Source organism: Monosiga brevicollis, genomic scaffold (assembly GCF_000002865.3).
Source record: "Monosiga brevicollis MX1 MONBRscaffold_14 genomic scaffold, whole genome shotgun sequence".
NCBI classification, from domain to species: Eukaryota; class Choanoflagellata; order Craspedida; family Salpingoecidae; genus Monosiga; species Monosiga brevicollis.
In genome coordinates, this window is record NW_001865051.1 from 692,318 (window position 1) to 704,836 (window position 12,519).

General features: G+C 55.6%; 2 protein-coding genes across 2 annotated transcripts; one reads left to right on the top strand and one right to left on the bottom strand.

Moving 5' to 3' along the window:
- Positions 1 to 3,234: 3,234 nt before the first annotated feature.
- MONBRDRAFT_32916 (uncharacterized protein) lies at positions 3,235 to 7,866 on the top strand (the record flags this gene model as incomplete). The annotated part of the gene is made up of 8 exons (XM_001746802.1): positions 3,235 to 3,423; positions 3,516 to 3,568; positions 3,664 to 3,791; positions 3,902 to 4,725; positions 4,850 to 4,924; positions 5,069 to 5,125; positions 5,235 to 5,363; positions 5,524 to 7,866. 8 exons carry the CDS (start codon positions 3,235 to 3,237, stop codon positions 7,864 to 7,866), a joined length of 3,798 nt encoding a protein of 1,265 aa, XP_001746854.1.
- A 447-nt stretch (positions 7,867 to 8,313) lies between these two features.
- Positions 8,314 to 12,132, bottom strand: MONBRDRAFT_26489 (uncharacterized protein; the record flags this gene model as incomplete). The annotated part of the gene is made up of 8 exons (XM_001746924.1): positions 8,314 to 8,691; positions 8,848 to 8,916; positions 9,006 to 9,063; positions 9,172 to 9,260; positions 9,423 to 9,478; positions 9,605 to 9,786; positions 9,931 to 10,281; positions 10,382 to 12,132. 8 exons carry the CDS (start codon positions 12,130 to 12,132, stop codon positions 8,314 to 8,316), a joined length of 2,934 nt encoding a protein of 977 aa, XP_001746976.1.
- Positions 12,133 to 12,519: the final 387 nt, after the last annotated feature.

Here is a 12,519-nt window from a genome sequence, read left to right on the forward strand (position 1 = left end):
AATCACTGACGACGACGTTGTGACAACGTCAACGACGGGCGGCAGCGGCAGGGGCAGTGGCGCATGAGGCGTGCAGCGTTGTTGCTTGCGCGATTTCTGACCAGGACCAGTCAGAGCAGAATCAAAAGCAAGTTGGGTGGGGAGACCAACGGCCCGACCAGTCGATCCGGCCGAGTTGCGCGGGTCAATCGCCTCTTGAATGGTGTGTTTGTATCAAGGGCGGGAAGAGCCCAAAGGCGCCGAGACGAGCGTGTGGGGGGGAAAGGGGAGAGGGAGGGGAGAAGGAGGTGAAGACAAATCCGTCACGTCAAGCACGACGACGAGAAAATGCCAAAAGTTACACACAGTCACAGCCATAGACACACACACACATGAAACACTTTGATTTGATTCTTTTGTTTGAGCGCTCTCTCTCGCTCTCTCTCTCTCTCTCTCTCTCTCTCTCTCTCTCTCTCTCTCTCTCTCTCTCTCTCTCTCTCTCTCTCTCTCTCTCTCTCTCTCCTATGACACGATGACCTCGATCAACGTGTGCATGTTTGGGGTGGAGGGGCAGGGGGGGGGAGCAAAGCAAAGGGACCTTGATGCTTTGTTTGGGGAGAAAGGCTGAAAGGGTTTTCGTGCGCGCATCGTTGACGAGTTCAAGTAGCTGGCCAAACCTCCTTCTAGCCTGTTGGCGTTTTTGTACGACAAGACGCACGCCATCAACACATGGAGCGTTTCTCACATTATTGGGAGTGGTGGTGATGCATGTACAACATTGGAAAAGACATCAGTCCCGACGCCGGTAAGGCGAAGCGCGCACCGAGACGAAGCGCGCACTGTCGCGGTGTGTACGGGTGTACGGGTATACACATCCATCCATGTCTGATCCTCCATCGTGGTTTGCGAGAGCCGTCACTGTCTGTCGGTTGCGTGGCGTGGTGGTCAAAAGACAACAACATACATACAGAGACAGACTCATCCAAGGTGGCGCCGATCGACCAGAGGCTTCCACTTGACCGGGAAAAGAGAGATTGATGAGTGTAAAAAACGCAGGAATGTCCCTCGAAGCACCAAGCTGTGGGTGGCGTTTTTGACCGGGATGGCAATGTGTTGACGTGTGACATCATCAAGCCGGGCAGCACCACACCTCAGCAAGAACAGAATCATTTTCCCGGTTACCGAGAACAAAGAAGCGACTGTCCATGAGTAAGAAATGTGGGTGCCGGGTGTATGTGTGGGTGGCGCCTTGGTCGGCCAAGAATTCGCCTTGTTTGGGCGCGTCAAGATCGCCACGGCGGTCGTCATGATTTTGACAGAACCAGGTCCAATGGTCGTGGGTGGTGTGGTGTATCAAATGATGACTGTTCTTGTCTGTGGCTGTTCTTCCCGTGGCCATCATTCTTAGCAGGACCAAACGTTTGACCCAACGAAGCGAGTGCACAAGGCGCGATACTGAGGTTGATGATGATTCTGAAGAACCTAGATCTACCAGACCCCCACAAACACACCCATGCCTTTGCCCCCTTGCCCCCTTCTTGGTGGTGTGTTTGATGACAAACACACCAGCTGTGGTTGTCGCCGTCGGCCACATCATGTCCACCCACGCGTTTGTGGTTGTTTTTCCCGTTTGCGATGTTAAACAGGCGAAACACGTGTTTGGCACAACCAACGATGCCACCAATGAGAACGAGGACAACCTCCTCCGCTTGCTGCCGTGACCATTGAGCCTTGCTTCGCGGTGGCGGCGGGCGTTTTGATGCGACCCTAACACTCCGTGGTCTCGATGCCTTTGATGAGAATGGCTCCCTTCGATGGCTCAAACGGTGCAGAACAGGGCCACTTGAAAATCCGAGGTCCAGCTCAGGAGGAGTACCTCCTTATGCCTTGATACCCCCAGTGTCGTGCGGTCCCGCAATCAAAGGGCATGGGCGCGTTTAGGCTTCAGGACATGGAGACATGCTCATGAGGTTCGCCAAAAGACGTCATCGCCCAGCCACTCTAGATGTCAAGCTGGAACAATGATTCTTCTGGCAATGCTACCGTCTACCTCCAGTACTATGATGATTGCGACTGCTACTTCTTTGTGGAAGGGAACAAACAACCTGTTCTTGCTCAATCTACGGTGTGGCGCGGTGGTGCGTGGAGTGTTCGTTTTTATCCCAACTCCGAAAATCATTGGCCCACGCCATGGAATGGGGTGGGTCCATCTAGATCCCGCGATAGGTTCAGCCTGGCGGGCGAGGTTTCGAAAATGGTGGACATGTGGGGCTGGTTACGACATCAGCTTTTGTATTCGATACGGTCCTTCGGCACAGCATCCCTATCCGTATGGCAGCTCGTTTACGCTTAAATCGCAGTTTGAGCCCTCTTCCCCAACCCCCAGAGGGTGTACTCATGTCGTGCCACCAAGCAAGAGAGAGCTCGGCCAGCTCGGCAACCCTTTGCTTGATGGACGACTCGCCCCAAACCTCGCTCTCGCGCGCGGCTTGCCTGTCCTCCCCTTCTCACATACCACGTGCGAGGGCCACCAATCTGCCTTGAAGGCTACAAACTCCAGGGCCGAAAGAAGGGTTGTTTGCCCCATACAGCTCGATCACGTAACCAAACATTCCCATCCTACAATCCCGGTAGACGGGGTAACGAAGCGTCCAGGTCCGGTGACGCGATCCGTGGTTGCACCCCGTTTCTGGAGCAAACCGGCTTGCAAGCCGACCCGGCGGCGGAATTGCGACATCTACGGACACGCGCAATCGCGATGATGTAATCCTACCTTCTGCCTAAAACCTGTTAAAGTAGTCTGTTCATTGTCAGATGTCATCCCATGGCCCTGAGAAACGTTATCGTCGATGTTAGTACACCTTGTGTTGTTCTGTTAACAATTCTAACGTAAGTTACCTACGATGTTTTCGCTGTTATTGATGGCTTTGTCCAAACTGCTTGTGACCTCGTTCTCTTCTGATTCGAACCGCTGTTCTCCTCTCTCTACTCTAGTGCAGTATCACAACACCACTTTGGGACTTTGCCCCTCGCCATCGTCCCTGCCTCTTCTCTCCTTGCTTTCTCACACTCGTCTCTCTGCTTGGCGGCAGCGCGCTTGTTTTGTGTTTTTTTTTTTTTTTCGGACTGCTGCTGCTGCTGCTGCTGCTGCTGCTGCTGCTGCTGCTACCGGTCCTACTACCGGTGCGCCTGATGCGCCTGGTGCCATTGCTGGCTCAAGTTGTCTCATGGTATCAAACAGGAAGGCTCTGACCGATGGTCATGGAGACTTTGACCGGGGAGCAGCAGGCGGGTGCCGCAGAGCCGCCTTTGGGAGCTGAGACCGAGCCGCCGGTGTCAACCCCAACCCCGCAGTTGGGCCAGGTCGTGCGCCTCTTCATATCGAGTAGCTTCCGAGACATGCGGGTCGAACGTCAGATCCTTGCGCACACAATCCTCCCCAAGGTCTGCTGATGAACCGCCAACTCCACCTCCCCCCCCCCCGGCCTCGCCCCCTTAAAACCGTTAACAGATGGATATGTGTGCGCTCGCGACAGGTCCGGCTCGAGTGTTCAAGGCGCGGCGTGATTTTTCTCGACATTGACCTCAAGTCAGTGATTCTGGCCACCCGACCATGCAACATACAATGGGCCACGCACCCCTCAAACCCCAATCCTCGCCGCTCGGGCACTCTAACCAATCTAGATGGGGCATCGAGCAAGACACGCCCCACCACGAAGTGATTGAGACCTGCCTGCGCCAGGTGGCCCGCTCGCGCCCCTATATCTTGGGCATGATTGCCCAGCGCTACGGATCGGTTCCATCTCAAGTGCGTGTACTTTGACCACGCACGCACCAGCAAAGCTGCCCTGTCGCTTCCTCCTCGCTTCCTCCACTGGTAGCCACTGACCTTCACACTGCCGCCCCCTAAAGGCGGACGTAGAACTCGCTTTGAACAGTCTGAGCGACGAGCTGTCGATAGCCCAAGACTTTGCTGACTTAAGTTTAACGGAGCTTGAACTCACTGTCGGCTTTTTTAACGTGCCTTCCACGGAACGGCGCGCCGTCCTGCTCTTTCGCGATCCTGCCTACAGTCGTGAGCAAGCCCAACAGACGACTGAACGAGACGACTTTTTCGACAGCGATGTTGGCAAGCAACAAAGCTTGGAATCTCTAGAGCGTCGGCTGCGAGATGAAGCCTCGCACCACATTCGGTTGGGCTCTGACCAGTCTGCTCAGCAGGACGATCTCGCCTCCTGCACCGCGCTTGCGCTTGACTACCAACGGCCCTCCGATCTCACGGAACACCTAGCTGACTACCTGATGGCCATGATCAAGCGTGACTACCCACTGATGGAACATGCCAATCCCATCGACCAAGACAACTTTGAGCACCGCATGTATGCGCTCACGCGTGATGCCGTCTTTGCTCCCCTCGAGGACTCTGCCGGTCTTCTCGAAACTCTCGATACGCGACGCCGTCAGCCTGGCGTCACCATCGTGCATGGCCACGTAGGTTCGGGTAAATCATCTCTTCTAGCCAAATGTGCCGTCAAGTGGGACAGTGAGCCCGAGACCGCCGTCCTTTACCATTTTACAGGCAAAGGCGGCAGCTCAGACAGCCTATCCAACTTTTCGCGTCGCCTCTTCCACTTTGTGGCCCGCCGCTATCACGTCAAGCTGGATGATTTGGATTTTGACTTGTCGCTTCATGCCTGGCACGAACTTCTTGAGCTCGCTCTCAACGACGTACCCCAATCATTGAAGGTTCGGCACCGTCCCCGACTCATTCCAGCGCCCTCCTGGCTAGCTCTTATTCCTGCAGCTGCCATGCATCACGACCAGCATCCCTCGCCCCTCGACCTTCGACCTTCGCCCTCGCTCTTTGTAGAGCCCACTTGTTGTCCTGGTGGACGGCGCCGACGAGTTTAACAAGGTCAAGCAACTCAATGACTGGTTGCCCTCGGTAAGGCCCTTGTCGATCCAATAGCGAATCGAGCTCGATTTTAAAATGCGGTACCCGCGTTGTCTGTGGAAACACAATGCTCTTCGTGCCCATATACGCACGCGCTCGTCTGCCCTCACAATATGCAACCCCCTTTGATCGCAGAAAAAACTCCTTCACATGAGCATCATCGTCTCCGTCGTCACGCCCCTCCCAAATGCTGTTCGTTGGCACCCACCTCATACTCGCTGGCCTCAAAGAAACCCTGACAAGCACCAGCCTCACAGATCCGCGATCCGGGGTCGACCCGGTGCCTGGGACCGCTTTGTAGGAGCAAATCCCCGAAGCAACCTGGTCTTCCACAAAGATGCCACTCATGACCCGCCGCGATCGAGAGCAATTTGCCAAGGCCTTCCTCCAGAATTATGGACAAACTCTTCCCTCGCATCTTATGAACCAGGTTTGTGCCATTTGGCCCCAGCCCCGTGTACGCCCTCTGCGCTTCTCGGCCAGGCGCAGCCTCGCCTTGCTTTGAAGTTGACAGTTGGCCGTTGGGTCCCACGTGCTGATGTCCTTTGCCTCTTTTTATTGTTGTGGTCATCTTCTCTGCGCGCATGCAGCTGATTGACAGCGAGGGTATTCAAACCCCCCTTCATTTGCGCACGCTGCTCAACGAGTTTCGCCTGCTGGCCTCGTTTGACACTTTGGATAAAGTGTTTCAAACCTTGATCGGCCTGCCCGACGTGGAGTCGTTATTCAACCAAATCCTGATCCGCTGGGAGCAACTGCCCTCGCCAGCTCGTCTGGACATGCCCCTGATCACCTGGTCTGATGACGACGCTCTCCAAAGCTTTGCGGCTGTGTTCCTCATCTATATCGCTGTGGCTGAAAACGGTCTCGAATTGGAGGAGATCTTGTCCATCATGCACGTACCACCAACTTGGTATGCAAAGGCCATGGATAACTTTGGGCATATTTCAACCGTGCTGGCAGCCACCAGTGGTCGCCTCTACTTTGCACACCAGGTCTTCGAAGCTGTCGTGCGTCGCCGCTATTTTTCCTCTGACGAGTCTACTGAAAACCATGCCCGCCAAGCCATCTGTCAATTTATGGAGGCAAAACCCCTGACGCGCAGCTGCGATGAGCTTACTCACCAGTACTTGCATCTGGATGAGGAGAAGGCTGTGCGCCATTTGACGCGTAAGGACGTCCTGCAGCATTACTTTCGCAGCGAAGCTGAACGCATCAACTACATTCGGCTCTGGCAAGCCATTCCTGTCAAACCTGCTATCAGTCAATTGCTAAAGAATCTCAACTCCGAACTTGCCAAAGTCACGATCGGCGAGAACCTGCTTCCAATAGCCTATTTCATGCACCAAGTGGGCTGCATGTGTCTTCATCAGTCCCAGTTTCCGCTGGCTCAGCGCATATTCGCGGCGGGACTCGACCTTCTCTGCGGGCTTCGTCCTGCACAGGACTTGCAAATCATCGCGCCAGAGGAACAAACTGATGATCTCAGCCCCAGAACAGTGAAGTTCAATAAGGCATGGCAGCTCAAGCATGACGAGGTCCCACCTGTGCCAGACTTTCGTGCCCCGCAACCAGAGGAAGTCCCGAATCAATTCGCGATGCTGCTGGTCATGCTGCACAGTCTTGCTGATGTGTGTGACCGCAAAGGGGAGAACGATCTGAGCACGCAAATTCTGAGTCGCGAGATCGAGCTGCGCCGAGCCTATCTTTCAGATGAGGAAAGGCGAACCAATCTTGAGCTTGACGCGGCCTATTCCTTGCTGGCGTGGACAGCCAGACCTTATAAGAAGCGAGACCACCAGAAGAACCCGATCGTGCTACCCTCCATCAAAGACAGTTTTCTCGTCAACTACTGTGCCATCTTTGAGGGCGGGCCCAACGATGCTCGCCTCGTTCCGTCGCATCTTGTTTGTGTGCCAGAGCTGCAAGACATGTTTAGGCTGACGGATCCAAGGGAAGTTGTCGAGCTACTTACCTCTGATAGATGGCAGAAACTCAAGGAGAATCTGGAGCATGCCGAGCGAAACAATTCTGTTCCCTATCGCAACCGCCGCTCGCTGAGCATGCTCTACTCTCGCCTTGGCGCGATTTTAGGCGAATGCGATGAACGCGACTTGATCGAGCAAGCCGAGGACCATTTGAAGCATTCGATTGAGATTGCTCGCTCGTGTTGTGGCCCCCTTCACCCCTCCGTGGCCACTTCGCTCATGAGTCTGGGAATGTATTACATCAACCGTGCCAAAGGCATCGTCAGAAAGCGCCCGTCAAATGCCGCGCTGCCCAGCTCTCCTTCCCTGACCGCGAATCAGGACCAAGAGCAAGCCAACGCATTGTTCCGTTCTGCCCTGGTCGTTTGCGAGGAGGCGGCAGAAATTCGCTCAAACATTGCAGGGCCGGACAGCAGCGTGACAATCACAGCCCGATACCGCGTTTGCGAGATGAAGTTTGCACTCAAGCAAGACGTTGGAGCCCTGCCAAAGGAACTCGAATACATCATCACAAGGCGCGAAGCCTTATTTGGTTCCAAGCATGCAATAACCAAAGCCGCGCAAGGACTGCTGAAAAATGTTACAAAGTCTCTAAAAAATCAGACTGCGGCTGGAGCTGATGGTCGTTCGCCATCACGGAAAGACTCGTGGCGTCGTTCTCACCAGGACAAACCCGGCAGCCGCGAAGCTCAAGGGCATCGCGCTTCAGCCCCGCCGTCCCGTTCAACAAGCGTGGCATCAAGTGCCAGCTCAGACAATTGGCGGGATAATCCGACGCGCTCCTCAAGCACAGGACACAGCAAGAATCGTTCGGTCAAGAATGGACGCAAGAAAGTCGTGCTAAACCGCACCCAGAGCGCACCGGACACACGCAACCAAGCACGGCGCTCTTCCCAAATAACATTGCCAGAGCCTCCCAGTGCTGGGTCGGCACCGCCTGATTAGCACAACGGCCCCGAACCGCGCTGTGCGCGGTCGCCAGGACCCACTCAGGCATTTGAAAAGTAGCAAAACTGAAGTTTATAAACAACGTGAAAAGCATAGCAATCGATAATGGACTCTCGCAATGATGTTGATGTTTTAATTGATAAAATGCCACTTAATTCTCCATCCCAGTGGGTTCGAGTATGGTCGTCAAAAACCGCATGATCTATTGTCTCACCCTGCTCTACGAATTATGGGCAACGACCGAAACGTAATTGGAGACCTCAGCCTTCACTTCGAAACGCAGTGAACCGAGTCCACAACGCTCATGCACAACGCCGTGCCCACGCCAGAGCAAAAGTCAGCACAGCATGGTGGTCACACTCGTATTCGACAATCCACCACGACTCGGTCAAAATAGATAGACTTGTACTGGTGGGACACAAGGACGCCAAGTCATGCCTGCTCCTATTTGAGCAGCCGCCGAAGAAGCTCGTTGAAATCGAGGCCAGCATCTTGGCTGCGAGGGCGCAACGAGTTGCGAATAACCTCCAGGTCATCAGAGGTGAGCTCAATGCCCACACTTGCGAAGCTGGCCTGAACATTCTCCAAAGTGGTGCGGCTGTTGCTGATGGCGCCCTTTTTGAGGCGTTGACGAAGTGCGGCAAAATTTTGCTCCACTGGGACATGTACACGGGCAGCCAGAGCTCGGAACTCGCTCTCCGAGCCCCTTTGGCTGCTGCTGGGGGTGTTGACGGTGGGTAGGGTCGGCGCAGCCCTTTGGGTTGCTTGCATTGAGGTGGCCGTGCCACTGGCAAAATGCTGCACAAACTTGCCGTAATGTACCTGCAACACAAGCAGACACAAAAAGGGTTGGGGCAGAGGGCACAATCGGCGCCGTCAGCCAAATGTCATCGCGAGTCACTGGTTGCTGTGAAGCAGGCTGCACATGCACATGCACATGGACCTCGAATAGAATGTCCGAGCAGTTTAGAGACAAACCTCTTTGCCGCCCAGGCGCCAATGTCGGCACAGGCTATTCAGTTCTGCCTCACTCAAAGGAAAATGGACCTGTGCAAGCACAACAACGAAAAGTGAGAGCTTGCCAACGTTGACGAGGCAGCTCTGGTGGAAAAGCCAGCCGGCTGGTCTTCTCTCACCTTGACAGCGGCCTTGAAGCGAGATGGTAGCAAAGTTCCCTTGCGCCGCGAATCCATCCTGTCCACAAGATATTGATGGAAGGAATCAAGGATAAGCAGGGCCAGAGCAGACAGCTAGAAGCCACGATTCCATTGAGATTGGTAGAAGGCAGACGAAGCCACGTACTGCCGACATGCTTTCAGAATCGACTGCCAGTGGCGCGCAATGACGGGTTGCACCATGGCGTGTATCTCCTGCAACGGCTTGTCCGAAAACTGACGGGGAAAAATGCCCCGACACAAAGATTGAGCACATCAGGTGGTACAGTCACGCAGCAGTTGAGACAGTGCAAGCGCATTATCAGTAGTAGAGGAGACAGGAAAGGCCACAAAAGCTGGGGGCAAGACGAAACGTCAAGGTTAGAGTTTTGGCCTCACCGTGACAGCGTTGTTGGCATTTGTGCTTCGTGCTGAGCCGCGAGATGGGTGTCCAGCTATGGCCGATGAGCAAAATACACCAAGGTGGCAAAGATCAGAAGAGTCGGGGCAGGCACAAGCCGCGATTTCGAAAGCACAATAAAGAGGGATGGGGGAGGTCAAAGGGAGCGGATGACACGAACAAGATACGCGCGAAATCTCTTCCAGCTGCACTTGATGACTGCGGTATGGTGTGTAATGCCGCAGAAAGCGACGGTAGGGAATGCCAGCCATGCCAATCACGTCGGCGCCGTGGCAGAGGCGCCTGAATGCCACCTTGGTCACGGTCAAGCCATGTTCGTTGATGATGCGGCGCATGTCGTTACTATAGAAAAGCATCAAAAAAAAGCGAAGGGTCGTGCTGATGAAGCTTGGTGCAACCAAAGGTAAAGATTGGCATTGTGACAAAATTCGCGCGAATTGGAGGATGAAAAAAAAAAGGGGGGGGGGGGGAGGTGAAACCGCGTACCCAGTGACAAAGCCCGTATGACGGCAGTCCTCTTGTTCGCAAGCTTTGATAAGTTTTTCTGCCTTGGTTGCACAAAGAGTACGCATAGCTTCGAGCACATCGGCGGCGTGCGTATCGGCGGGAAGTGAGCTCATCAAGAGGAGGCCAGCTCCGGGTCGATTGGCCAGCAGTTGCTCGCGCTCATTTTGAGACATGTCAAAAAGACTGCGACTATAGTGTGCATCCGTGTGCAAAGTAGGTTGCATTTTGGGGCGCTCGAGCCCTAGAGTTGGGGGCATGCGAATGCTCTTGTCTGGTGCGACGCCGCCGAGTGAGCGGTCCAAATTCAGCAAGTGTTGAGCGGGGGTGGGTCTGGATGGCAGAGATTAATGACAAGTGAGGTGGTGCCGATTACGACCGTGAGTGAAGCAGCTGCTAAGTGGCGAAATGTAGCACAAAGTTGCGAACGAACCGAGGCAGAACATTATCAGGGCCGTTGGAAGTGGACTTGGCGCTGGCCCCTCGGGATGACGGGGTCGGCCGCCGCAGCGTGCGCATGTCAGCAGGGAGGTGCAGTGCACTCTCACTCTCAGAAGCAGAGGAGCCGCTCAGCGACCCTGGAAGAGCAGCGACGCTTACTGCAACCCCATTATCCTCCAGCATGTTGACCATTGTGGGTTCCTCTTGCTCATCCCGTCTCTGGGTGAGGTTCAAGCCTTCAAGGCGCCCATCGAGCGTGCCCCGTGCGGGTGGCCGTTGCAAAGGGCCTGCTTGCGTGGATTCCGGCGAGTGCGTCACCGATGCTGATTCCTTGCGTGGCGATGGCGAGCGCGTTGTGCTCTGAGCCCCTTTGAGACTGTTAGAAACAGCGGCAGGTGCCTCTGCAACCACCTGGCGGGGTGACTGGTGCTGGCCGTCGAGGATAAACTCAATATGTGACCGCTCCAACTCCTCGACTTCGTCCTCTCGGTCATGGACATTGGCAGTCTGAATATCGCGCAACGTAGCGAGGTATTCTTCTACAAGGTCAGGCTCGCTGTGTACTGGGCTGACGACGCGCACCGTGCGATTGGGTGTGGGTGAATCAGAGGGATCATGCACGGGATCAAGGGGCTCGGCGCCCCCCCTGGGTGCGAGTGGTGCGTTCTCCCGCCGAGCCGGCACGCCGGTGGAGAGGTGTAAGATGGAAATCTCGGTGGGACTGGCGTAATTGGGTTGCGTAGAGCCGTTGGGGTGAAGGAGGGCACCATACGACGGAAGCGGCGCGGCCAGAGGCATGCGAATGGTAGCGCTGGTGGGATCGGCAGCGTCAGCCGTTGTGGGCTGCTCATTCAGACTGCCGGATCCTTTGACATTGGTGACAGCTGACGGTGTTGATTGAGAGATGTTGCCGCCACTTTCACGTAGCTGCCATCGCACCTTAGCCTGTCGGTAGAGAAGACGGCCATGGTAACAACGTGGGGCCTGGGGCCCATACGCTGGCTCTCCTGGCAGCTGTACTACGAGTTGCTCAATGAGGATGCGAGGAGCAGCCGCACAGTTTGGGTAGCCAATGAGCCGTGCCAGAAACTCGCGCATTTGCGTGTTGTCGAGGATGCCGTCATGATCGGTATCAAAGTGACCAAAGAGCTGGGCAAAGGTTGTCTCATCAGAAGCAAGCGTGTAGAGCGCTTGCAGCCCATCCTCAAAGGACGTGCAGAGTGGGAAGGACGGGTCGAGGTCGGATGAAGCCAAGGCCGGAGAGGGCGAGCGCAAGGGCTCTGCGTCTAGCGTTGCAAGGGCGTCAAGGACTTCGCGCCAGTCAACGTTGACGCCGCTCTGTGCAACGGCCGCATCGAGGGCCTGGTGGACAAGGGTTGAAGGAAAATACTCCTCAAGGGCATCAGCAAGAAAGGAGCGAGGGACGCGACTCTGACCACCAGCTTCCAAGGCTTGGTGCGCCGCATTTAGAGCGGTCTGGCGAACGCCGACCTCATGACCCGCCCGATTGGGGGGCCGAGCGGGGGAGGCGCTTTTACGAGTAGTAGGGGGTCGCGACGTCGTACGGGGTGTGGAGTTGCGACTGCTGGTGGTGGCAATGTGGGCGTGACGGCTTTGTGGCGTCCGCAAGGTGGCCGCACCATTTGCTGCTGCAGTTGCAACAGAGTGTTGCGAGATGGGCCGGCTACCAATGGTCACCTGATTGCCCGAGACGGACAACGGCCGGGAGGTGGCTTTGGCCATCCTGAGCAAGGTGGCCCACACAGACTCTGAAGCGTGTGGAGATGGGTCAAGGGAGCTAGACGTGTAGAAGCTGCAGCACGGCCTGCAGGAGGAGCGCAGATAAACCAGCGCCAGCTGCAAGCGCCTGTTCAGCAAAAGCCACAACAAGTGAGCGGCACCAAACGATCATGGTTGAAGCAGGAGCGGGCGAGGCGGATGGAAAAGTCGAGGGGGCGGGGATGGAAGGAGTTTGGGTGCCATGGACGAGCAGGGTCAAAAGACGAAAGATGGCAGGTTGATGGATGGATGTGCGGATAAGATGATGGCTGAAAAGCGCGAGCGGCAACGCGCGCCCACGCGTCGCTGCAGCAAAAGCAGGAATGGAGAGAGGAACAGGGCGGGGGGCGG